The sequence below is a fragment of the Ambystoma mexicanum genome, chromosome 11 (genome assembly GCF_040938575.1).
Source record: "Ambystoma mexicanum isolate Mex_15411 chromosome 11, UKY_AmexF1_1, whole genome shotgun sequence".
Lineage (NCBI taxonomy): Eukaryota > Metazoa > Chordata > Amphibia > Caudata > Ambystomatidae > Ambystoma > Ambystoma mexicanum.
The window spans coordinates 247,348,122-247,375,313 of NC_090934.1; the positions used below are offsets into that span (position 1 = coordinate 247,348,122).

At 44.8% G+C, this 27,192-nt stretch overlaps 1 protein-coding gene across 2 annotated transcripts in view; it reads right to left on the bottom strand.

Moving 5' to 3' along the window:
* ASAP3 (ArfGAP with SH3 domain, ankyrin repeat and PH domain 3) overlaps nt 1-27,192 on the bottom strand; it is a 519,538-nt gene that overhangs the window by 65,644 nt on the left and 426,702 nt on the right. For both annotated transcript variants that reach the window (XM_069622958.1, XM_069622959.1), the window contains 3 exons: nt 25,976-26,043; nt 24,858-24,968; nt 18,323-18,530 (listed from right to left, as the gene is read on the bottom strand). In XM_069622958.1, the coding sequence (XP_069479059.1) occupies nt 18,323-18,530; nt 24,858-24,968; nt 25,976-26,043 (387 nt within the window). The remainder of the gene's footprint in view (nt 1-18,322; nt 18,531-24,857; nt 24,969-25,975; nt 26,044-27,192) is intronic.

Below are 27,192 nucleotides of genomic sequence, written 5' to 3' on the forward strand. Positions count from 1 at the left end.
ATGCCACCACCACTCCCTGCCCCCCAATTGGCCTACATTACTTGCATGATGTATGAACCAACCCTCAGGGTTTGAACACAGGCGTCAGGTGGGCCGCAAGGGTGCGGGAGGATTCAAAGGTTTTGGCGCTTTGCTCAACTAATGACAGAAGGTCGGATATTTCACCAAAGCACAAGTCACCAGCAATGACGAAATGAATACCCACCCACCTATAACACTCCTTGTGATCAATCAACTTCCGGGGCACCAATGGTCCAGAGATGAATATCGGTTTCTAAACCATCAACCCCACACCTCTAGTACACCAGAAGGGATCCGAACAGATTGGAACACAAGTCAATTATAAATCTCCTTGTCCAATTTTGGTAACGTGGATGAAACGGCAGGCTTATCTATGCAAGGTTGTGGAGTGTTGGTTAGTAGTTGCAACACAGCGAAAATACAATTATTACCCAATGATAAAAAGGACTGTCCAATCAAGGTTGTATTCAAATATTTACTTTCTTATTACTACAACTGACAGTTCTAGCACACTACAATTACAACCCCCACTGTAAGGGAGCACAGAGGACAGACAGTTTCACAAAGGAAAGGGATGTACTCTGGATACTGACAGGAGGGTAGTTGGCAAAGTAATCAGTCTGATAGCTCAAGATTACTTGGTTCCAGCACCAAAGGGGCAAAGGGTCGTAACTGTCTCTAGGGGCCTTCAGAGAAGAACCACAGGGGCAAATCCACAATGTACCTGGTGCTGAAGATGTTCTTGGTGCTCAACAGCATCGAGGCGGTTCCAGGGCGCTCCACAGCCGGTGAGACAGAGTTAGTGACAAGAAAGCTGTGGTTACCAGGCCACAGGCAGTTCGGCGAGCGAGGCTGGACGGATGTCTGCAGGCTGTCCGGCACAGCGGCTCGGTGTCAAAAATCATTGTCTCTGTACTGGTTGGTGGATCTGGGATGCTGGTCGAGAAGTCTTGGACAGCTCTGGCGACTGCAGCGTGACAACACTGTCTCGAAATTGTCCTTAAAAAGATGTATGCTGGATGATGCTTGTGTGGCACTCATCTTAGCTTCTTCGCAGGGCTCGTGTCCTTTCAAGGCGGACGGCCCAAAGCTCAGGAGGGTGTTAGCAGGCAACAGCCTTGTCCTTTGTCCAGAGACTCTTGGCACTTCCCACCTAGGAAGCTTACTGTCAGACCCTAGCAGGGCACACTGTGTGCTGGCTGGGTACCGGTTCTGGGGCTGCTGGGCAGGTCCTCCGAGTCCGTTATCTCCCTCTGTTCTGTGGGAGACGTTTAGGAGAGGGATCTTGCTTCCCTCTTGGAACTCCTGGCATTCCTACAAATAGCCCAGGTGAGCGCACTCTCCCTGTGTGGATGGTCGGATTCCTCACACTCCTGCTCTCAAAATACCCTTGCGACACTTCTGTGGAGTGCATGGTAGCCTCCTTAAGTGCTGATTTCACCTCTTATTCAAGTGTCTTTCAAAACGCAGGTAGTTTTTGAAGTGAAGTGAAGGCCAGGTTTTACATTACTAGAAAACAGTATTCACGTAAATATTCTATGCTAATTCTCGTTGTTATCCAGGTTTATAGTAAGGGAACAGACACTGTTGCAATTACTTCTTTGGGTTCATGCTTTGATTGCTATATATCACCAAATGATTACCCACAATCAACCTGCTCAAGACCCAGGGATGTCATTTGGGGCTGTGACCCCTTAGGCCTCCCTTGCCACCTCTGTGGTCTCCCTTGCTACTCCTAAAACCAAAATGTTTTAAAATGTAAGCTCCTGGGCTGTGGCAAGCACCATGTGGCTCTTTGTTTCTGGAGTTGCTGGCTTTCTTATTCAGGCCTCTTAAAAAAGTGTAAACTTTGAGCAGTGACCCTAAATAAGAAATAATAGGAATAACACATAATTTGTCTTCCTGGAATTTTATACCATAATTGCTAGACTCATTAAAGGTTTATTTCAGGCACACTTCAGGAGGTAAGTCGCTGATTTAATCTATTCTTAAACACCTCAACTCAGCCTTTCATCCTTCTGAGGTCAATAAATGAGTACCAACACAGGTTGGGTGATATTGCATGTATATTTTTTCTATATAAAGCACTTAAGCGTAAGTGCTATATAATAACACATTATCCTTTGGCCTTGGATGTCTGCCTGCATTCACAGTAGTTTGGTAATATGGGCATATACACACTGATATTAACAATACATATGGTGATCCATTCTTGTATGAAATGTATATCACATTATAGTGATATCGTAACCATATCTTTCATAGTGTACTTAGGAACAATGCTATTTGATGCCACTTCCTGTTTTGTCCAGGGGTGAAAGGTTGTGTTCCATCGCTTCCCGTGATGTCACTTCTGGGTGGGGTCACATGACATCACTTCATGTGATGTCATCAGAGGTCAAGGGTTGTGTGATGTCCCTTCCGCTACCCCAGGCATTTTGGTGAAATGACGTCCCTGTCAAGATCAGATTCTAATCACATCACAAAGGTGGCAGTGCTCCAAGCGTGCAGTGCACATAACTCTGGACACTTCTGCAAGTGCATGCATGGGATCAATTAATACAGTGATCTCCTAAACGTTTAGTGCAGATCACTCTACATCCCCATAGCAAATGGTGACACTATACTTAGAGTGGTAAGAGCATGACTGTACTGATCTCATTCTCTAGATTTGCATCTCTTCATAGCAGAACTCGGACCTCAGCAACTCAAGCTATAGAGTCACTCTTTGGATTAACCAACTTTTGTAAAAATCTCAAGTGGTACTAGGGCTGCCTCCAAAATGGCGAGAAAGGACATCACCTCCATATTGATGCGTGGTGTCAAACGAAAGTGAGATGCTCCCTTCACTAAAAAAACAGGGCTTGACCTTACCCTGTACGAATGTATGTCTGAATTCTCATCACTGAAACCATTCATGGCTCAACCAAACACCTCTGTTGGATCCATTCAAACAAGACATTGCTGGCATCAGTGCTGGTCTTGGAACATAAATGCCAGACAAGAAGAGCTTGAATGTGTGTTCGGCATCATGGAATTAACAAACAGAAATAAGTGCTGATGAAACAATAGGATGAGCTTGAGAATCAAAATAGGTCACATAACTTGCTCCTTTAAAGCACAGTCAGGTTTCCCGTGTTTCCTGGCAAACCTCATACATGTTTCTACACCTTGCATGTTCCTGGCATACATCATACACCTCACATGTTTCTTTGGGTACTCTAGAAAATGTATTATATGTAATTATTTTTTTTATATGCTAGGCCTTGACTTGTCCCGTTCAGAGTGCTGGTGTTTTCCCAAGTCACGATGGGGTCAAGGAATCTGAATCCCGATTGGATGAGAGTTAACAAAGGACTAAGCTTAGGCATTCTAAACTGCCTTTCATTTGATCAGTCTTTGGCTATGGCCCTGGTTTGCTTGACCTCCTGCTTTTATGCCTAATATACTTATCTAGAGAGGAGAGTTTGTTGACAAAGTGAAGAAGTCATCGTTTGGGAGAAGAAAAAAGATTGGGTATTGAACATTTCTTCTTAAGTTTCACATAAAGGAAATAATAATGTATAGTTTCTAAGAGGGGTATTTAAATAGAAGGATTCTTAGAAATGTGCTCTCCTGCATTTAAACATGTTATAGTTGTCAGAATTGGCTAGCGTAGTATATGCAGACTGATTAGAAAGTAAGTTTCACTTTTGGATTGCTGTGCATGTGCACACAACGCTCTTATCTGCTTCACTCCCTTCACTATGCAGTTTACGGAGTAGTTTGAGGTACACCGACTTATTTTCTTTTATTCCCTTCGCGTGTGTTAGGCCGGCATTCTCGTTTGAAGTGCCACGGAACTCGGAGTCTTCGGTTGCTCGCCTACGCAGTAGTATGCTGATGAAGGGAATCCAGCGTCGGGCCCATCATTGGAGAGAGGATTGAGATCTTCAGCTAAGAATCCCCCATTGAGGTGAGAGGAGCGCTAATTTGAGAGGTTCCATGCACAGGTGGTGAGTGGTGCAGTGTGTGCGGTTTTCCAGTCGTGGTAATCATGTAAATGTGGATTAGCTTTACTTTGTGTTTAGAGGTGTGGCGAGCTCCGCGTTCAAGGCGCGGCGACTTTGAAGAATACGATTTTCTTGACATTGCTAATTGTATTTTCACGGAGGCCAGCCTACTGCCATTTTCAGGAGAAGGCACTAGTTTCAAATGACAAGAGATTGTCATATTTTAAAAGACTCGGTCAAAAGGTTTTAATATTGAGTTTAACAATTAAATTAGCTTACTTTGCATGAACTCTGTTTGTAAACAGTTCAGTAGTCTGAGATTCCTAGGGTAGGACTTTACTTTTCCACATTAGGTAAGACTTCCATTGAAATCAGTTTTGGAGAATTACTAAAAATTCAAGTTCTAAGTGAATGCAAGTGACTGTGACAGAAAGATGCAATTCTCTGAGTTACAACTATAACGTTGTCAGCTGGACATTCCGATTAGAATTCATTTCACTTTAAGAAGTTTCATCAGTCAAGCATAAGGCAAACTGAATACTAAGATAAATAATTCCGCTAAGCTCTGTGCAGAAGAAACTCAGGTACTGCTTCACAGCAAGGGATATGGGAGGGAAAGACCAAGGTTACGTGAGACCATTACAGTTACCTCTGTTTATTCCTTTCCTTTCATGCAGATCTCCTTTTGAATGAAAGATCCAGTGTCTGAGATTTTTATTTTATCCACTTCCCCTTCCCCCCAGGGATGTTTCAAACTAAGGTAAGAATTTGGAGTAATTGAGAGCGCAACATCTTTGGGGTCTGTGGGGTTCAGCAGCTCCTGCGGAACTTTGAAGACAGGACTTGACAGAATGAAAAGGTCATGTTTTTAGTTCCATCTGAGCTGTTATAAATTTCCCCGAGACCACAATGTAAGCCTTGGGAGAGATGTTAAGGGAATTAAGAGAGGAGGTGCGCTCTGCTCATAGTGAAAATGTTAGCCTAAATAGGAAGTTGGAGAAGTTGAATGTTAAGGTTACTCGGATCCAGGAGGTTACAGGAGCGGGCGGACAGGGTATTTCTTCTGAAGGGTCAACCAAACCCCCAGTGCTCGTTAGGGTGAGTACAGGTGGGAGTGGAGAACCAGGTATGGTTTCTGACAGGCTTGTGAGGACACTCTTAGTTCCTGTACCTCTGGCTCCCTGAGCACTTCGGGGATAAACCCAAGTGGTTTCAGCATTTTCTGACCCAGTGTGAACTACATTTTCTTAGTAGGCCAGACGTTTTTTCATCGGACACCTCTAAGCTCACTTTTATATTATCCTATTTTTCAGGTGAGGCAGCGAGATGGGCAGGGTTGCTAGTAAGTCAGAAGGACCCAGCATTATATGATTTTAAGACTGATTTTAGTGAACTCTTTGATAGACACCAGGTTTCTTTGCAGGTTGATGGAGAGCTGTTAGATGTGAAACAGGGTAATAGATACCTGGTTAGTTACATCACACAGTTCAAGACATTGGTATAAGAAAGTCATTGGCCAGAGGTGAAGAGGGCTTCCTTATTTTATCGGGGGGCTGAATGAGGAACTTAAGGATGCCTTGTCTGCAATAGTCAGTAGACCCACTTCTTGTGATGCATTAATTGATCTGTGGTTCAGTTAGATTTCCGGCACAATGAGAGGAGAGTGGTGAGAAGAAGAGTTTTTGGTGAAGGAAAACAAAATCCAAGAGTGGTTAAGGGTGGAATTCGTGAATAGTGAGTTTAAATACAGGATTTCTAACCCTTCAGGTAGAGTTAGAGGACCTCTTTCCAAGGAGGAAAAGGATATTAGACGTGCTAACAACCTGTGTCTCTACTGCGGTAGAAGTGGGCAAGAAGTAACTGCCCAAACACCCCTAAGAAATTCCAGTCAAGACCCAACAAGTGGCCAACTCCATTCAGTCTGCGGTGCCTCATTTTACCGTTAATGTATTTTTTTTGTTGAGGGCAGATTAGTAGGGAATGGTCCAGTGGTAATTGATTAAGGAAAAACTGGACATTTTATGGACTGGGGGTGGCAAAGACTTTAGGAATTTCATTGATTAAAAAGGAATTGATTGAACAGGTAAAGGCTGTTCAGCTCTAACCTCAGGGCCGATTATTCATGGGACAATTTCATTAGCTATGGTGGTGGCAGAGAGTCATGAAGAGAGGATAGTCTTAGAGCTCATTGATGCGCCTCTTTTGAAAATTATCTTGGGAATGCCGTTGCTTACTTTCCACAATCCACTAATTGACTGGGGAAGGTGGGTGGTAGACTGAAACTCAGAATTCTGCAAGGAACATTGTTTGGGCCCTTACATCTTAAATTTCCCTGAGGGATTAAGAGAGTAAGCAGTTCTGGGTTTGGCAGAAGGTGGTTCCCAGTCTTCTTTACACTCTATTGGGGCTGTGCTGGGGGAATTACCGAAATGCTGTGAGGGGTTTTGGGATGTTTTTGGCAAAGCAGAGGCTGGTGAACTTTCCCCTCATAGATCATTTGATTGCAAAATGGAATTGGAGCCGGGGGCTAGTTTGCCATGTGGTAGAGTTTATGCACTGACTGAAAAAGAAAACGAGTACCTAAAAGAATACTTGGTGGAGAACCTAGCTAAGATATTCGCAATATCACGCAGCGTCTCCCATATTTTTTGTTCCTAGGAAAGAGGGAACTCTTAAGATCTGTATTGATTATCACACACTCAATAGGGTAACCATAAAGAATAGGTACCCTCTCCCATTAATTTCTGTGATGTTGGATCAGGTACTGAGGGGAGTGCACTTTTTCAAATCAGACCTCTCTTGGTGAGAGTTAGGAATGTGATGAGTCAAAGACTGCTTTCAAGACACAATTTTGATTGTATGAATATCAAGTCATGCCCTTCGGCCTATGCAATGCTCCAGATGCATTCCAATATTTCATCCATGAGGTTCTTGTTGATTTTCTGGATATTTTGGTGGTCGTTTATACAGAAGATATTCAAATTATTTCTCAGAGTCTGGAGCAACATCAGAATCATGACAGACAAGTATTGCAGAAATTAAGAGAGACCCATCTCTTTGCTAAGTTGGAGAAGAGTCAGTTTCACACGGAGACTGTGGAATTCCTTGGATTTGCAATTTGGCAATGGCTCTAAGAAGATCGAGGCAGTGGTGAATTGGCCATCTCCAACTAAGATGAAGGAGGTGCAATGTTTTTTAGGCTTTGCAAACTTCTATCGAAGATTTATCAAGAGGTTCTCACAAATAATTACTCCCATCACTAAACTTCTCAAGAAGAGCTTGAAGTTTGTTTGGAATCCAGAAGCTGAGCAGGCTTTTGAAACTCTTAAAGGTCGATTTACTTCAGGACCAATTTTACTTCATCCAGATCCTGATAAACCATTTTTTGTGGAAGCAGACGCTTCAAATTTGGCCATGGGAGCGGTTCTATCTCAGAGCCACATGGTACATATGGATCCAGCATGTATCTATGGATATGCCTGCTATGCTTTGTGGTTATGCTATGGAACATTATGTGGTGTTTGTTATGGTGAATATAGTACACCAATGTGTGTAAACACTCATTCTTTATGTGTAATGATGTAAAACAAAGACTCACCACAGAAAGCCATTTCCGGCCAAACAAATGACTACTCAGAATGTCTATCAGACCCCGGTGGTGGGTTATCCATGCATTTTATGCGTGGCATGAAAATACTCAAATAAACGTTAGTTTTCACACATGAGGATAGGACCTGGAACTTGCAGACATTTACCACCTGCAAAAGTAAGAATGTTATTTATGCTATACAATGTCCATGTAAAAAGCTATACATTGGTAAGACCTTGAGAGAAGTCCATTTTAGGATCAGTGAACATCGGTCAAATGTGTGCAATCGAAATCTGAATGCCCCGCTGGTCCTGCACTTTTTGGAAATAGGACAATCTTTAGAAGATCTTTTCTGGTTTTGCATAGAAAAAAAATCTATGACACTAATAGTGCTCAGGAAGCAAATAAGCTGTCCTACAAAGAACAGCTATGGATATTCAATCTTAAAACCTTCGAAAGAGGCCTGAATTCCATGGAACAATGGGAGTTTAAAACGTAAATGTCAGCTTGACTCTTCCATATAGAGCACCTGGTCCCCATGAGCTACCATGCGTTGGTGTTCTTGGACTGCTTCTCTTTAACTGCCCCCTTGTGATGTCCCAACCCACTCAACAACACCCAGAGGCTTTGACCTATTGATCCTGGACAATCATACATTGTGCCACAAAGTGCATTTATCATAGGTGCACTATTCCGCAAGTTATATCATTAGCTGAATTTGTGATATTGTGATTATACCATAGAACAAAATATAACAACAATTGTACTTCATTTTCTCGGTGTGGTCAACCATGGTCACACTATAATCCCCACTTCCCGACGAGCGGGAATTTATCAGGCGGTCCTCGCGACATGGTGTGTTCAAAGTCCATTTACATGCCAGGTACTCGTTACAACAGTATCCCCGCCCACACGCACAATGGAATATATCACATGACTTCCATGCACTTTCAATATACTATGGGTGATTCTTCTTCCGGGCCAGCTATTATGCCTGTGCTCCTCTGGCAGTACGCAAATGAACTCCATGAATCCGTGAAGGTAAGCGTCTCTTTAGCACCTTTGCATTAGCAGCAATATTACAGCTGTAATCCCCTCCAGGGGTAGCACACACGTCTGTGCCCTTCTGGAAGCACGTCAAAGAAATTGAATCATTCATTTCAGGCTAGCAATTGTTTTTCCTCCCGCAGCAGCATCATTATGGGGTGGGGGGGTGGTGGCTCTATATTTACGCGGTCAAAACCCTGTATATATTTTCTCCGTTCATGGTGGGGTTGACTCAGCTAGCACGTCATGCCTTCTACGCTGCAGTTAGGGACGCCATCATGTTTAGATGGCCTACCTATTTTAAGCACTATTGAGATCGTGCCACACTTGGACCTTTTCACGCACATTTCCATATTGAATTACTTCTTTCACCAGGAGCAATTCTACCCCATTGCTAATGCACAAACAAGCGTTGCGCTGATCCTTAGGAATGCAGCCGCAGCGAGGTTGCTGTTTACCCACAAGATACGTGAGGCGTGTGCTGGCTGCACTGAGCTTGCCCAGATATTCAAGCCATTGTTGCTTTCCAGACTCCCCAATGATCAGCCCAATTGTCACATAGGCTAAGGCACATGTTTAGTTCTAGTCCTCCACTCCTTGATCCTCAGGACAAGGTCAGTCACACTATTGACCTCTGAGTTTGCGTCGTGCTGAATTTAGAGGCTGCGGCAGCAGTATGAATCTACACTTACTGCTTTTGAAGGTATGTTGATAAATGTTTATCTAAATTTGATGAAGACATTGCCTAGGACCTCAGGCAGACTTTTCATAACTATTGACACCCCTGATCCCTTTGTACCTTGGTATGGTGTTGGATCCTCCCCCATCGCCTGGGAACACTGGCCCACTGATAGCACAGTTGGAGACGGCACCAGAGTAAGCGGGGCACCATTCACATGTCACTGTGGTTTCCCTTACATGTGGCGATTATGGTATTGAGTTTGTTGTCACCCAAGTGCTTCGTTTAGATAGCCTTCCTATATGTCATATGCAGGCTTGGCAAATGTAGGATCACATATGATTTACATGAATGTATATTTTTTGTCTTAGAAATGTCCTTTGTCCCCTGATGAAGACGTGGTGAAACCACATCTACACGTTGAAACCAGTCGGTCTTGTTACAGTCTTGGAAATTTGTTTGGGTCCTATTTTGGCAACTACTAAGATAGACTCCAAGTTAGAAAAAGAAAACACACACATCATGTTGAATATTGTATTGTATTTGTGTTGAAATGACATTAGATGAAATGTTACTCATTGTATAAATATGATTGGTGAATTGTGATTAAATTAGGTTAGTTTTTTATATCATCTCTGATTGTTGGATGTGAATGACATTTTTGGTCACTCTATGTATTTTTACCTACATTTAACTGTTGCTTCTTTTGATTTATTCATGATTTTAAATAAACTTTTTTTTTATCATCATTCTAAATAAATATTTTTTGATACTTTTTTTTGTTTTTTTTTTTAACACATTTTGTCCTCCTTTCAGTGCATAACACTCATTTATTAAGCATGGTTGCATTACTTGCCACCCTTAATCTGGAATTAAGAAACACTGCACACCTAGACCGCCACAGTGCTACTATGCCAACCCAATGACTGATGAGCACTTTACAAAAGAAACAGCACATAATTAAAGTATTTAAAGTATGTACTGTGGTAGGCCAGACACGGGAGACATACTAGACATGGTGAAAAGTGTTACACGTTAATGAAAGTAAAGAAAATGCCCCACCTAGCCCTATTGCGAGCCCTATTGCTACGATGAAGGTTCCATATTCTAGAATATAAAAAAGGTGCTGGTCAGGATGTCTTATACAAATAAAAATCCTGTCCTCTGTCCAGACCTATGCTATGGTACTACCTGGTCCTACCACTAATCAAGCAAAACAAAACTCAAGCTAGAGAAGTGTTCTTTACTCTCCGTCTTAGGTCTGTGCTGGCCCTTGACCCCTTCCCCAAAGTGTCTCTTGAAATATCCTCGAGAGTTCTCAGGCTTTTGCCTGCTTGTAAGGTTCACAACCAACAGGTTCCTTAGTTTTCAATATATACAAAAAGGGTAGGCTCTGGGGTCCCTCCGAAAAGTATGGATTAACTGCAACAGTTCATAAACAAATTCCTTAGGTCGACCATTTGGATTTTTAAGCTTTTCAACAGTCCAAATTATGTCTCTTCTTCACCCCCGAGGGCGTCACAGCCTCTGGCAGATGATAGGTATTTTGGTTCCAGCATGGGCGGGCAGACTCTTAGCTGATGGTCTGGCGTGCTCTGGTTCTCCATCCTCTCGAGTGGCTTTGCTTCATAGCCCTGACTGGGCCCTAGGCTCTCAGCTGGATTTCCCCTTCTTTTCAGACTGGCTTTTCGTTTCCTTCAACGTTCTAGTAACCCTTCTCAGGGTGGCAGTTTCAGATTTACCACCTTTGGGTATTCAGTTTATATCCTGGTTTCTGGTAACCCCTTCTAGATTATGGGACATTATCTCTTCTTTTTTGGGTATTTTCATTAAGTTCAGCTTTCTCTTAACACCTTGTCGGGGATTGCATTCTTGTTTGCCCACTTTTGATCTGTCTATTTGTCTCGGTTCTCTGATAACCCCACCAGGGTCTTTCGTTCCTTCCCTTGACCTTATGTTGGCTGCATTCCCTTTTAGAACGTTCCAGAGGTCAACCGCCCATCTCCCACTCCTCGGTGTGGATCGGTTAACTGTGCCTCAATGGTGTGCGTCAGGGAAGGCGGCTGCTCAGATTGTGTCAGAACTGTTCTTCTCTGGTCATTGGTTCATTGCTGCTCCTTCTCCAGTGGGGCACTGTTGCAGTTGTGTCACTTGTCTTTTTCCCCAGCCCCCTCATTTCATTCTGAAAGCTGTGACCCTATCGCAGCTTAACCGGACTCTAAGCATGTTGGTTCCATGTCTTAACATTGATTATAGTTACTGCGCAGGTCACTCCCGGTAAGTAAATGCATCAATGATCTCCCATTGCAGCCGGAAACCCTGGCCGACCCTCTTCCTCGTAGGGGGCTCCCCTTCGCCCCTCCCCTAAATACCTGCTAAGTGTGGATGCCAAACCCCCACCATCACACTCCCCAACGCACACCCCTCACTTACTTACCCTGGGCATCTGCCCCGCACGGCTTCCTCAGGATGTATAATGCCCCATCCCCTGTATACCATCTTCCCACCCAACTTCCCTCCTACTACTCTGCCCCTGACACACACCCTCAGACTCCTCGCAGGGTTGCGCAGTACTTTGCCATGATGCAAGTGAGGCACTGAAATGACCCAGGTTGCACTTGCAACCCGGCAAAGACATGTTATGACAATGGGTTTTTAAAGCCGTTCATAACCCTGTTTTCTTCTAACAATGTGTTACAAAAATAACCACATTTCTCTAGAGAGCCAAGCAGTACTAAGTGTGTCCTCATAGACGGCCTGGCAATGGGTGTTTGTATTGGAAAAGTGCACACATGTACCATTCTCTAACTTTCTGCTAGTAACTTATTCTCTTTCTTTTTTTTTTAAGGACCTCCCATCCATTTTTCCATCCAGCGGTTTCTGAATTGCAGGTCTTGCTACATTGTGCAGCTTTCCATCAAATTATACCTAGACGTCTCCCTTGACCTCTCTCGCCAGGTCAATGCCATTGCCTCCTCTGCTGCCTACACTGCAAAACTATCGAACGCCAGCAAACTATTCCTCACCACAACCAACTGCCTCACCATAGCCAGAGCCATCACCAGAGCCAAACTAGATTCTTGCAACACCCTCTTTGCAGGAACCTCTGAACCTAACCTGTGCAAGCTATAAAATGTCCAAAACAATTACCTCTGAGCAGCCCTAGGCTTGTCCAAGCACGACCATGTCACAAAGGCAATGAAAGACACCCACTGGCTCCGGATCCGTGAACAGTTTAAATTCATCACCCTCTCCATCACAAACAGGTGCACCACGAACACTGGCCCGGCCTACCCATCATGCCGGGCGGGGAAATACAGCCCCTCGGTCCTCCAAGATCCACAGCCATCTCCTCAGAGGGACCACCTTTACCCAAAAGACCGCAGAAGGACAGACCTTTCCTGTCATGGCCGCAAAGTTATGGAACAATCTCCCCATAACCCTGATAAAAGTACCTTCTGACTGGACCTTCAGAAAAAAAAACTAAATGTGGCTCTTCGCCTAAAGCTCCCTAAAACAATAGAATACCTGCTCCCCGCCGCCCGCCCCATTACTCTCTGCATGTAAAGCTCTGCGAACCAAGACTTTAAGACATTGTGATAACCCTCCCAATCCCCCCCCACAGTTTTTTGTTTGTTTCTTGTATTTTCTTTATTTTGTATTTCTTGTCTCATAATGTAACTAGCGCCTAGCTACCCAAGGGTTCAGTCTGCTGCAACAAATGCATAAATAAATAAATAAATACATGTGATGCGGATGATGGTGTGTTTGTACTTTTGAGAAAGAAGCTGAGGCCCAGAGTGGAGAATGGTCTGTCATATGCACATTCACAGAGCAATAGCAGTCAGCCCCTGAACCACCACACACACATTCATAGAGCAACCACACACATTCATGTAAATAACAGCCGAATACACATCCAAACAGCAGCCACTTGTCACAAACAACACATATAAGCAGTAACAGACTGGCCACCGACACAATAACTAGTAGTGATAGAGCATTCACTAAAACATGCAGTCACAGAGCTGTCAACATACAAGACAGTCATCAAATGCAGACAGCCCAGAGATCCCGCCAAAGCACAGCCACAGAACACACTCTCCCACACAGTCAGTCACATGAAATCAGAATGCAGCAGTCACTAAGTAGCCATAAACATGCAAAATGTAGACCTCACACACAAGAAGCCACAGATCAGCTACAATGAAGACACCAAAAGGACTACCATGTGACCCCAAATTGATCCTTTAGCCTCAAAACACCTTTTACGACCAGAGAAGGAAACACATTGGGCATGTCCATGAAGCGGGCTGAGAGGGACACTGGAGGTGTGAGGAAGCAACCTACAGAGGTGGTATAAAGGGGCAACACCGGGGCCGCACCATCATTCTCGACCTCATGATTAGAATCAAAGAAGTACCACATAAAATAAGGAGAGAAACAAACAAGAATTTGTGATAGGTTCAGTGAACCATGGTTTCTGGGTAAATGCTGTAATTACAGGGCCGTGCCGCACAGAAAGAATTAGGACACAGCAATACTGCAAAGACAAGATACGCATGGGAAGTACCACCACACCTAGAAGATGCCCATGATCGAGCTAATGGACTCAAGAAATTGGCCTCTCTATTTAAGCCTTTAGCCTCAGTCATAGGTCAATAGGAGGTGAACAAGCATTACTAGTTACATTGGGTGTGGGGGAAACACACCATATGACCATGCACACTGCCAGAATTAAATGGATTCACACATGGCCACATGGAAATACTTTGAGTCCCATTTACTCGCTGGTCCTTGATGTAAATATGAGTGGATGTGAGGGAGGTTGGGGGAGTTTGAAGACCAATAGATTGTACTGAGTTTTGCGGAAATTGAAAGAGTGGAGGAAGGAGTGGAGAAGACAACAAAGGCATCAGGGGAGGCCTAAGATTGGGGGAGTGGAAGAAGGAGGAGAGAACAGAACACATAATTCATTGAATGAGAGAATGATCAGGAAAATTGGCAAGGAATGAGGGCACAGGGTGGCAAGGAAGGCTATGGAGAAAGAAAAGAATAAAAGGAAGAAGGAGGTCATCGAAGGACGTGGCGGTGGACAGGGGGTCCAGTGTGAAATACATTGAGAAGCCAAATCAAGGCAGCTGAAGAGCGAGAAGGGGTCAGAGAGGCCTAAGGAAACATCAGTTGGGCAATTTCTGGGAAGCAGCCAGGGGACTGGCACTCAGGAAGTTGAGAGAAACAAGCCAGAGGACAGGCAAAGGGCAAAACCAGAGTAGGAGCAGACCCAGGTGTTAGGGAGAATTGTCCGTTCTGTGCTAATTCCCTTTAACCTTAGAGACGCCCAGCTCTTTTGCTGGATTCTCAACATTTAAATTTTTCACCTCTTGAGTGATGGGACTTTTTAGCACTCACTCATGTATTTTCTCTGACTAGGATTTTTCTGATTCTACTGTGTTATGGAGTCTGGTAAACTCCATTTGCATTTGCTTTTTACCTAGTGACACACATCTGTGCAGTGCCACTGAGAAGTGCGTTGAACTTCTCTTAAGATTTAAAGACATTTTCTTATGAGAACTACAGCTCCTAAGAATAGTAGGATGACCTTTGTCTTAGCTTTTCTTTTGTGGGTCCAGCACACACCACCCTATGTGGGGTGATGGGGGTTACATTGTAAGTCCTTATCCCACTTCTCATGTACCTTTTTGTTACAGTTACTGACTTAAATGGCTTGTGGCAGTGGTTTCTTTTTACCAACTTTGGTGCAAGGTACTTGCAGGCCGATTTCCCAGCTGCAGTACAGCACCCATGGGTGGCAATTTTTCCAAAATGGCCCCTGTCTTCTTTCACCATTTTCTGTTTGTCAGTTCCTTCTGGGCTTTTACTTGATCATTAAGACTAGGTGTTAGTCCTTTGTGTGTTTGGCCTTTGGCAGGCTTCAGCCCTGAAGCCCGCCAAGGCTCCAGTGTGTCTGGGAAGGCAGGAAGTAAGAAAGGAGCTGAAACTTCGCTGGACTTTGTCTGTAGGAATGCCTGGCTGAAACTAGTTCTAGCTGAGTGGCTGGCTGCCCTGGAGGACAACTGCTCCCCATGTGATTAGCTGCATGACTGTGAATGATTGAAATTGAGACAACAGGCAGAATTGACTACTGGAACAAGATACCTGATGAAGAAGACAAGCAGAGATGCCAGTAGCACCTTCCAGAACCACGAAAGCACAAGCAAAGCCTTGCAGCTGTGCTGGCCCTGTTTTCACATCGACAGTGAAGATTTGCCAAGGATGACTTCCTCTCCTTAGGTTGATGGGACAACTAGCATCGAGACCTGCTTCATTTTGGCTCAACCCCTGACTTGCTGCAACCTTTCTGGGCTGCAATATCCCAATACCTGGGGTACCTGAACCATCATAGAGTGCATCATCTTCTGAAAAACAAATCTGGCTGGAACTTCGCAGGCATCCGTGGTGTCCTACAGAAGCAGGAATTCTACATCAATAGTCTCCTCGCCAGAGTTCAGGACCAAGTGACTGAGGAAAGTCCAACCAGGGATATACCTGGTTGGATTTTCCACCAAGAAAAAGGTGCCAAAACCACAAAGGGCCACTGAAGAGAGTGGAATCCATTGCTGCAGAACCCCTCTCCAGACAGTTGCCACAGAAGCCCACCAAAGGTCCTCCTTTTGTCACCACAACCAAGGAGCAGGAATCAAGGACTGCATCAAGAAGGAAGACAGTTGGAAAACCTTCTTTATCTTTAAGGTACTGTGGGGGTTGGGGTGTAAATACCTTGTGCCATTTCTGGTGCTTGCTTGCTTGGGAAGTGATGTTTTTACCCATCTAGAGTTGACCTCAACTCACTTGTGCAGGCCTTGCAGCATGTGCACCATCAGGTAGGCGCCTCTTGAGCTCCTGGAATGCTTCAAGAACTACTGAGTGTGTGATTAACTTTTTCTGAAGAATGGCATCCAAACTAGAACCATCCACTTGTCCTTGGTTATCCTGGTTCCCTAAAGGCTCCTCTTCTCGACCCTGTAGGGTTTCGCAGTGCTGGTTCCCCCGCCCTTGGGGACTGTTTTCTGTATCCCTACATCTCTTTCCTCGGCTGAGGCCTCCCTCTGGAACAGCCTCACTGCCTCCCTGAAACTTGAGGAGAACCATCTCCGGTTCTGGAAGCACCTCAAAACGTTCCTCTTCGCTTCTGCTTTCTCTCCCCCTCTCCCCTGCGGAATTCCTGGCTTAACTGTACTGGCTACCTGGCCACCCTCTGATCTTGGGCCCAAGGCCCCCTGCCAGTTACACACCTGCATTGCCTCCCTGGCAACCCTCGCACTTGGGGACAGTTTTTTCTGTATCCCTACAGCCCCCCACCAGCATTTGACACCTGATGTCTGCACTTACCCTTGCACCTGCCACCAACTGGCCCTACTTCTCATTTTGTTTGTTTATTCTTTTTTCTCCCATGTACTGCAATAACTACACCCCCTCCCACTCCGCACTTTTCCTCTCCACCCTTCCCCTGCACTTGCACGATTTGAATGACACTTGGCCTAGTAGGATCGCGGTCTCAGTCTTCCCTCTTTTCCCCCCATCCCTTTTCACATCGCACCTTGAAACACTTGTGTATAGGCACGTTATAAATGCCATATCATATAATATATCATATCATAGGTTTTAAATTGTGTATCACATTTTTTCTGCTGGGAAACAGACTGCCTAGATCCCTCTGGGAGAAAGAACTATTGTAACAGTTGCTAAAGTGTGTTCTATCTAACTTTCCCTCCCAAACTCAATGTGTAAAGGTGATACTTGTACAAGTGCTATTACTGACCTTTATTGATGTCACTCCGTGGACTGGAACTGTGTAGCATAGAAAGAAATTACTCACCTGCATTATTGATTCTTATATTAATTTAAATTCATCTTCCATTGAATGTTATTGCTAGTTGCTGCCTTTTTGTTTGATTGATTTGCCTTGTGTATATATAAATACATATTTTAATATAACTAAGTGTGTACGTGTTTCCTTGGATCCTTGTGTTTACCGATTTCAGTGTACTGCTCTACCGCTCACATTACTCTCTCCTAATATAAGTCTGGCTGCTCAGCCACTCTACCGACTTGTGTAGTACTGGCCTATGTTAAGAGTTGGGTCCCTAATACCAAGCGATAAGTCTCAAAGTCCCACACCAGTTGAACTTTAGAAAAACATACCTAACACCAGGCTTGCACGAAGCCCTATTCCCAAACCTTATAGAAACAGTCATACCACCAGAGCAAACCTGAGAAACCGAAGAAAAGGAGTCAGGCTTTCAAGCAGATCTGATCGCAGGCCAAAGTCTTACATTACCAGACTATCCTGAGGGACATAATCTGGTATCTGGTGTCGCTAGCAGTTCCAGAAAAGACACTAAAGAACACTTGCTGAGTGGGAAACCTGAGCCATGAGGGCTCTGGAGAAACTTGAGCCAGGAGGGCTCTTTATAGCCCTAAACCAGTCACACACTCCTCTAAGACCAGAGCCTGGGATGGTCTCGGAAATTGACTAGTGCCAGCAAATAGCTTGGACTGTGGGGACATTGCCCTTGGCTGGGGGATCTCCAACGAAGGCAGCTTGAAAATCGACTAGGTATAAGTGGGGAAGAAATAGACTCACCAGAAATCAGCCCTTGCCCTGGAGGCCCACCACATGGCTAGCCACTGACGAGAGGAAATCCTCAGACTTTCCAAACTTGAGAACTGTGAGTGACTGTTTGATATATCTGGTCAGAAGACCTCATCCCCATTTTGAACTATCTCCCAGTATGACATTTAACTATGGAACCCGGCACTATCAGGAGATTCAATCTGCATTTCGCAAGGAAGTGATTCATGTATTTTGGTTTGCCTTGCACCCCAGCCTTCTAGGAGAGAATTGTCCACTCTGTTTCCCTTACTCCAACCCTTGCTGAGTGTTTTGAATAAACTCCTTTCTGCCCGTGAACTACAACCCACACCACTCACTTCTTGCTGTGCTTTTGACTGGCAGCGGAGGAGGCATCTCTGGACTCTGGGACCGTTGGAGTGTAGGTCGAGGGGCCGTAACCAGGACAGTCTCATAAGTCTTGTTGGTGATATCCACACCAGCACAGCTCCACCGATGCTGGGGTGAAGGTACCTTCCCAGAAGGCTGGGGGAACGAAGGCTTAAAGGACCGCTGCAGAGGGCTGACCTGCAAAAGATGAGTGTACACTGAGAACCACCAAGAGAGAGAGCCCATGAAATATCACATTAGGGGCCTATTGCTCCTGCTTATTCATTCATTTCAATTAGTTTATTTTACACCAACATATTGTGTTGCACATACTCTAGAATACTTTGATATACATTAAAACAATCTGTAAATAGACATAACTGGGGAGGTGGAAAAGTCATTCAATAGGCTTTGGGTCAGAAGTCCCAGCAGATGGGCAATTAATATCAGAGTAAGTGGGGACAATACAAAGGCTTGGGGTCAAGTCAACTAAAGTCTGGAGGCGAGCAGATTGGTTCCTTCATCTGGCATGATTCAGTAACGCCAGATATTGGAGGTAGTAAACAGCTGAGGACTGGTTTGATCAGATGAGTGTTTGGGAGTTTCCTCAAAGCATTGCTTGGAGGAATCTATAGTGTTCTAAAGCTTGGACAGTGGATGAGGGATGTATTGCTGAGTTAACGTTTGTGGTTGTTCCATTTAACTTAATTTGTCAGACTACAGAGTTTTGCACAATCTGAGATTTTTGTTTGGTGGGTCCTGAGGGGATCAACTCCAGCACATATGCTGTGCCTTTGCTACATCGAGCACTGTGCAGGGCGCACATGAGGACTTCCTTTTACCTCATACCATAGTGCAAGTCAGCAAATTTCTTTTTAAGGTGGGGTTTGAGTGATTGTGATAGTTTGGGTTATGGCAGACTCGTGAGGCCTGCATGATAAGTTGCTGTAGTCTGTGGATATATTTCTTGGATTGGCCCACATTTTATTGCTGAACTCTAGATATGCTAACACCAGGGATATGGTCAGCTTCACCCGGTTATCACTTGCAACGAGAGTGAGGGATTTTTGGAGTAGAGAAAGTTAGCCAGTTCTCCACTTTAACCAATGAGTTTCTTAAGCGGGCGTAGGCTACTGGCAACTAAGAAAAACATGGCCTGGTTGTTTACCTTTTACAGTGGAGTGGGCTGTTTCAAGGGTTCCACTGAAGATGCAGGGTATGCTAATCAGGTTCTGATCCTGGGTAATGCAGAAGACCAACTTGTCTTCTGCATTACCCATGATCAGAACCTCCATTTTGAACCCACTGATTCAAGTCTATAGTGAAAATCTGTTTTGGACCCATTTGGGCAGTTCTACAGTGAAAGTGACAGAAGTTCATTACTTAATTTGCTGTAGTTCTTTATGCTCTGGGTACTTACTAGCATCTTTTTTTCTCTGAGGTATCCCTGACATTATCACTCTGCGTAGCATTTAGAGTTTATAATGGTGTTAACCTCGTAGGATTCCTGAAACTGATGATTGGTGAGTTGTTGTTACCATTCCGATGACCACTGTGCAATACATAGTATGGGCCATACTTATTTTACCTTATAGAGTATGCATACGCTTCTAGACCATTATGTTTTACAATGCAGGGTACTGAAATCACATGATAATCCAGGACTGGAGTATATTTGGAAATGTGTCCTCACTTTGCTCCCCACACCAGACAGGATTTTAGGTGATGACTGACTTCAATACTTCCGCTAACCCTCTCGGCAACCATGGCCTACCATTTAGGATAGGACTTTCACCTTACTGAACAGTTTTTGGGATTTCTTTATATACTCCCCACAGGAGTTCTGTTGATTGAACTGAAGAACAATGTGGATTGAACGTTAATGCAGCGACACGGTAGAGATACCACATCGTGGCTGAGCTCCTTTCAAATACGCATTGGTAAGGAGGACATTTATTTCTGTACAGGACTTTACCTTTGACCATTAGGACTCACATAATGTAATACCACGCATTGGTTTTGTTGTAATGTACAGATCCTTTACTAGGTTGACACAAGATTGAACACATGAGCAATGTGTATTGAACACTAATGTACCTGCATCACAGAGATGCTAATTAGTGGCTGTGATCCCTGTATACACACATAAGAAAGGAGGGGATTTATTTATTTTTGTATAGGAAATTTATCTTGACCATTAGGACTCACAATATCATTCATTGGTTCTATTTCATTGATCACACACTCCATGCCAAGCACCAATTGGAATGACTGAAATAGAGGTGACTAATTAAGCCTACGATGCATCAACGTTGATGATATTGCTAACATTCTATACTGACATTGTAAGATTGGAATGAACAGTTGCATTACTTTCTCTCATTCGTTTTTTTTGTACTATACTTTTAGCTCTTACTAAGAACTATACCCCTGAAGAAGAGAAGTATCTCTCGAAACACGTTGCTGGGTTTTGTGTTGTCTATATATTAAAGATTGTATGTTGATAACAAGGAGAATATATTCCAAGAAGTATTTTTCCAATGATTCATTGATGACTAACCATGTAATTTATACATATGCTAACACCACTAAATGCTTATACCTTGTATAACACTATTTGGATTTATTTAGGCCCATGCTAGTGTGCAGGGGACGGGAACTCCCACACATTGAGAACTACTTTTTTTTCTTGTTTGTGAATGTACAGTCCATGTGCCAGGATTGTGTTTTCTCGCCTGCATCTGTAGAATATGCCATTATTTCAGAGATCTTTCACATACTTCCTAGGTATCACCACTAACTAAATAAGAAAGTTGGGTGCACTGTGTTACTTCTTTCATATTATTACCCTTGGTCTCAACTTCTGTGCTCTCAAACAATGTCCATCACTCCAACATCCTGGCCACTAGCATTCAAGCACGCCGTCAAAACAACTCCTTTGAAACACTTTGCGAAACCTGCGTCTTTGAAAGCAAATTCCACCATCCAATCTGTTCTTTCCTACCCCCTTTCCAGGTCTCTAATGCCACTCCACCAACCTGCATTACCTCTTGAACTGCAATTGCCAACTGCAATTTGCTTTAGTCCCTTCTTTTCCCCAGCTCTGCAGTACTTCTACCAGTGCCTTGCGTGTAATAACACTGCACTCCACTTCATTTAACACAATTTACTTCTCAAACCTACAATATAAATACTTGGCATTATGTACTCCCCACCACCTACCGAATTTGCCATCCTATCCAAACTACTGTCAGGTCTGCCTAGGCTCTGAGCTCTCCCAGCTGAACTTTGCCTAGGCTCTTAGATGAACTGGCCCTAGTGATGTTCCTTCCACAGGGGTGGTTTGCTGGAGGGAAATGGGGTTGCACGTTATTTTTCTCAACTTATATTACAGGAGCAAGAACCTTTCCCCAAGGAAAGATGGAGGGGCTACACTTAAGCAGTGATTGGCTGAAGCAGGCTACGGGGTTCTCTCTGAACATTCTAAACTGCCTTTCATACAAGACTTCAGGCAGGCAGGTTCAGGTTTTCTCAGTTCTTCAAAGTTAGGCCTTCAAAAGAATTAGCCAAGGAAGATTCCCACTTTGAAGTGGTGAGCAAGGTTGAGGAGTCAGCGAGGGACAGCAGAAGCAACAAGGTAGGAGTGCTGCACAGAGAATACAGAGATCTGTAGTGATTTAATTAATAAGAAGCAACAGAGCACCCAGATTATCATTGTTTGAGACTTTGTAAATTGAAGATAGGTTAGAAACGCCACTGCTGTGTTACTGCACCCTAACTTCAAATAAGTTGGCGCCAGAGTGGCAGCCACCCAAACTATTTTGCAAGTGCTCCAATCTGAGGTACAGAAGGATTTGTTAATGGGTGTGCTCCTGAGAGAGACACTAACTACTTGTCTAATGAACGCAATCTCCTTAGGAACACTTAAACTGTATTAGTACCTTTGAGGGATAATCTGATTGTTAAAAACGATCCGATTGGCCCTCGCCGGGTCATTACCTGGCCGGGAAAGACTCACCTGAAGCGCTCCGTTCGGAGCACTGAGTCCAGAGTTCTTTTCCTTTCTTCCTCGGACGTCATGGAAAAGGAGAAGGGAATACATGTAGTCCCTTCTCCCTGGTGGCCTTTTTATTTGTTTACTATTTGTTCTATTTTTTTAATGGCCACCATGGAAAGGGAGAAGCGAATACATGTAGTCCCTTCTCCCCGATCCCTGGCGTCCATTTTTTTGCTTTCTTTTCTCAAGTTGCGAAACTGTTTCAACACCTTTTCTCCACTCGACAAAAAAAGCTTTTAGTACCCTGGTACGACGTGCCAGGGTACTAATAGCAATAGAACCCTCAGAGGGGGGGCATTACTGGTCTGGTATTGCCCACAAAGCTATGTTACAGCCCTTGCTCCGTTTGGGCTTGTAACTATCACCCAGGAGCATTACCCGACCGGTAATGCCCCCACTCGGGTTGTATTGCTTTTTATAGTGTGCACACCTAGCTGAGACACTACCTCCTCGAACTTAGTGACACGTTCAAATGAGACACTAGTCTCAAACTCATGCTCAACTGGAACACTGAATGAACACTCTGTAGTGTCTCGGGTACTCTCCGCAGAGACGTCGAGTGCATTAAGCAAAGCGAGGCTAGGAACAAAGAGTTTCACTGACCTCATTAAATAAAGGAGTTTATTTCTTAGGGCTTAAGTTTGCAACAATCCAAGGGGGGGGCAAGACGTTCCAGCATTCTGAAATAAAAGACAGAAACGTCCTATGAAGTAAAGAGCAGTTATGGTACCTGACCAAGGAAGTGTGTTCAGTATCAGAAAGTTGTGGATTTTCTAGTTTAGGTAGTTAGTTTAGGGGCAGTTTAGTTGTAGTTAGGATTACCTCATCAGCAATAAAAGATGATATTATTTGAACTGAAGTCTTGTTGAAGTTACCTGTGAACATGTTTGAGAGAATTTACAGTAAGACATTTAAATTGCAAAGTCAACCCCTCACAGCTTTTGCAGAGGGTAAACAGGTAATTAGAGTGTGGCAAAATCTTGGAGGAAATTAGGTGTAGTGGGTTATGACACAGTGACTAATGTGTTCTTTATTTTGCTGCAGATTTCACATCAAGGTTTAGCAAGAAGTCTGTACGTTTTTTTATCCACTCCCCCTTTCCCTCCAGGTGATGCGAATTCAGCTGTTTCCTAAAACAGTGGTTCACAGGACACCTTGGAGGGTCTGTGCGATTAAACAGCTCATGTGGACGTGGACAACAGGAAGGTCAGGACCTGACAACTACCCTACCACCATTTAACACCACATTCCACCGACCATTATTCACTTCTCCACTCAACCATCTCCCTATCCATTAGTACCCCGAGCTCTGGACTCCTCTCTATCTTCCACCATCCACTCTATTGTCACTCCTACCTACCCACCCGGCACCCACCACGTCATAGTCATAAACCTGCCACAAATACTTTCTAGCTGTCCATGCCACTTTCACAAACATACACCCAGCAATTTACTCTCCCCGGCCCCATCACTTTGCACTCTGAACACCCACTAGCACCATTGTCTAGCTTCTGCAACTTCTCCCTTATTCTGGATGCCTACTAACTAACATCACTTTACACAGTCCAAACCTGGTTCCAAAGAAGTGGAGGGGCAAAAACCACACTCCTACGTACCTTTATCCTTGCCCATTTCACAGATGTGTTGTTGTTGCTAAACACCTGTGATCAGTCCGCAGACGTGACAGAATTTTGCAATAGTGGTTTCAACGTTTTAAAACAGAATAGGTGTAGACCAGAACGATGAGAACATGACTTTAAATTATTATGCCCGTGAGCTGGCAGAGTTAGCAAGGTAGGGGGCAACCTGTGTACTGGTTGGGCGAGATCTGCAGCATTGAGTAGGTTTGTAAAGAGTCCCTGACGCAGCAATAACATCGCGTTTAAGGAGGGAGGAGCCAGCTGTGCAGCGCTGAAACCCAGTGACCATTGGCAGCGTGGTATTGGCTGAAATCCAGGGGGCGTCGAGAGACAGGGGTGCATCAAAGGCACACAGTAGCCAATCGCAGTATGGGACATTGGCTGAAATGTTGACATACAGCTCTAACAACCAGTTGACAATCATATTATGGCATTGTCTGGGGTCAAGGAGAGAGAGTAGACATGGGTGAAGCATTGGCACCCGGTGAATTGTCACGGCACTGACCGGGTCTTGGAAAGACCATTCACATGGGCGCGACAGCGGCTGTCCCCTACATGGCACTGGTCTCAGGGCACACATTGTGATCCAAGTGGGGCACAGGACCACCTCTGCTCTGGGACAGCAATCAGGGGATTGGCTATCAAATGGCTTCCTTCTCAAATGCCGGTGTGTCTAGTCAATTATCCTGTAAAAGGTTGCAGGGGTCCGAGGGCAAGGGACATGGAAGGTTCCAGGCAATTGGAGGAACACAACTAAACTGCTGCAGACACATCTGTGGTATGATACATCCAGACACCAGAGAGGAAAGGCAGGGGCTGCCGGCTCACCTTCTCGTCCAGGTCATCCTCGCTGTCGTAGGATGCACCATCAGTCTGCATGTCCCAGTTGTAATCCACATGCACTTGACTATTAAACTTGCCAGCCTGCACCTGCTCCAGCTGAAAGACAGCAAGGTGGATGAAAAGAGTGTGACATTCATATAGGCTTCTCTGTAACCACTAACCCATCATGTGATCTGGTTCCACTGTAACCAAGGAACACATTGCCAACCACACCATGTAACCTGTCATTTTTCCTGTGTCTTGTTGTCATTTCTCTGTACCCCTCTCGCAACTAAGTGTAACAGTGCCACGATGCCCAAGGGCCCTTTTGGCGCTTTATAAATAAATAAATACATATAAACAAGCCCATACTAGTGAGGGAAAGCCACGTGCACTTAATCCATGCAGAAGTTCTGTTCACTCCCATGCAACACACAAGCGTAACAGGCAAAGAAAGGCCAACGAGGTCAGCAACATACACGCTTGCCATTATGAGGGACACACAAACACACACACAGTTCAATTGTGGCAGCTATAACGCATTGTCATCAATCACCGCTAGATATGGCAGTGTGGACAGGTAACCGGTGCTTAAAAACACATGAGACAATCTTGCGCTTTGGTAAACCCACTCCAGCTCCGTTCTTCCTTCCAATTTAAAGCGGCTCCAGGCAGCCCTCCATCAGTGCCGCCAATCAGCAGGCCTTTAAGGTTATGGTCAAAAACCGTCCATCCATCCCTTGTTGGTTTGCTCAGCGAGTTTCACAGAGTGAGGCTCGTCTACCCATTCGTGTTTCTGGAATCCCAGCTTCACCTCACCTCAGAGGCCATGTCAAGGCGAAACTTAGTCAGAAAGTTCAAGGGTCACTGGCTGCTTTTGTTGCCAGTCAATGAAGATGCAGCCTAGCAGTTGGGACTGGACTTGCCACTTTGGGGCTGGAGTCAAGAATGAATGGCATACTACTGCACTCCTCCTATAATTGCACGTGGAGTAAAATGCAGCGCTTCCCAGAGATTAAGATGGGCGCATTTTACACATCACTTTTTCCCTGAATCGTCTGTGCACACCTTCAAACTGATTCACGGGAAGGCTGAGTGCGCTAGTGTAGGAAAATTATACATACCAAGTCCTCACACTCCGACAGCTTATTCTTCTTCGCAATAGTCAGTGCCGTCTCTCCAATTGCATTTACTGCAAGAAAAACAGAATCTGTGTTACTGAGATCAAGCATTGCTTTTGACCCTGCTCTTGATTTCGATGTGCCGTGCAAAGGTTCCCCAAGCAAAGAACACGGACTATGCTGATCACACATCAAACGCTGCATGGTGCAATGATGAATAAGGAAGGAACCCAGACTGTGCTGCAGATCACACATCAGGCGCGTCATGGTGCATTGAGGAATAAGGAAGAAACCCAGACTGAGCTGCAGATCACACAAACATCAGGCGCTGCATGGTGCACTGAGGAATAAGGAAGGAACCCAGACTGTGCTGCAGATCACACATCAGGCGCTTCATGATGCATTGAGGAATAAGGAAGAAACCCAGACTGAGCTGCAGATCACACATCAGGCGCTGCATGGTGCACTGAGGAATAAGGAAGGAACCCAGACTGTGCTGCAGATCACACATCAGGCGCTTCATGATGCATTGAGGAATAAGGAAGAAACCCAGACTGAGCTGCAGATCACACATCAGGCGCTGCATGGTGCACTGAGGAATAAGGAAGGAACCCAGACTGTGCTGCAGATCACACATCAGGCGCTTCATGATGCACTGAGGAATAAGGAAGGAACCCAGACTGAGCTGCAGATCACACATCAGGCGCTGCATGGTGCACTGAGGAATAAGGAAGGAACCCAGACTGAGCTGCAGATCACACATCAGGCGCTGCATGGTGCACTGAGGAATAAGGAAGGAACCCAGACTGAGCTGCAGATCACACATCAGGCGCTGCATGGTGCACTGAGGAATAAGGAAGGAACCCAGACTGTGCTGCAGATCACACATCAGGCGCTGCATGGTGCACTGAGGAATAAGGAAGGAACGCAGACTGTGCTGCAGACCATACATCGAGCCTGCATGCTGCACTGAGGAATAAGTAAAGAGTGCAAGTGTGCATTGTGCACGTAGGCATAAGGCAAGGAGCTCGGACTGAGCAGCAGATTGCAGAGCAGGCACAGCGTGGTGCACTTAGTCATAAGGCAAGACACCTAGACTGCTCTGGACAACAGTGCATGGCGTGTATGGTGCACGTAGGCACGCACAGGGCAAGGAACTAGCATTGTTCTGCAGAACACACAGCGTGCACTGCATGGTGCTCTGGGCAATAAGGCAAGGA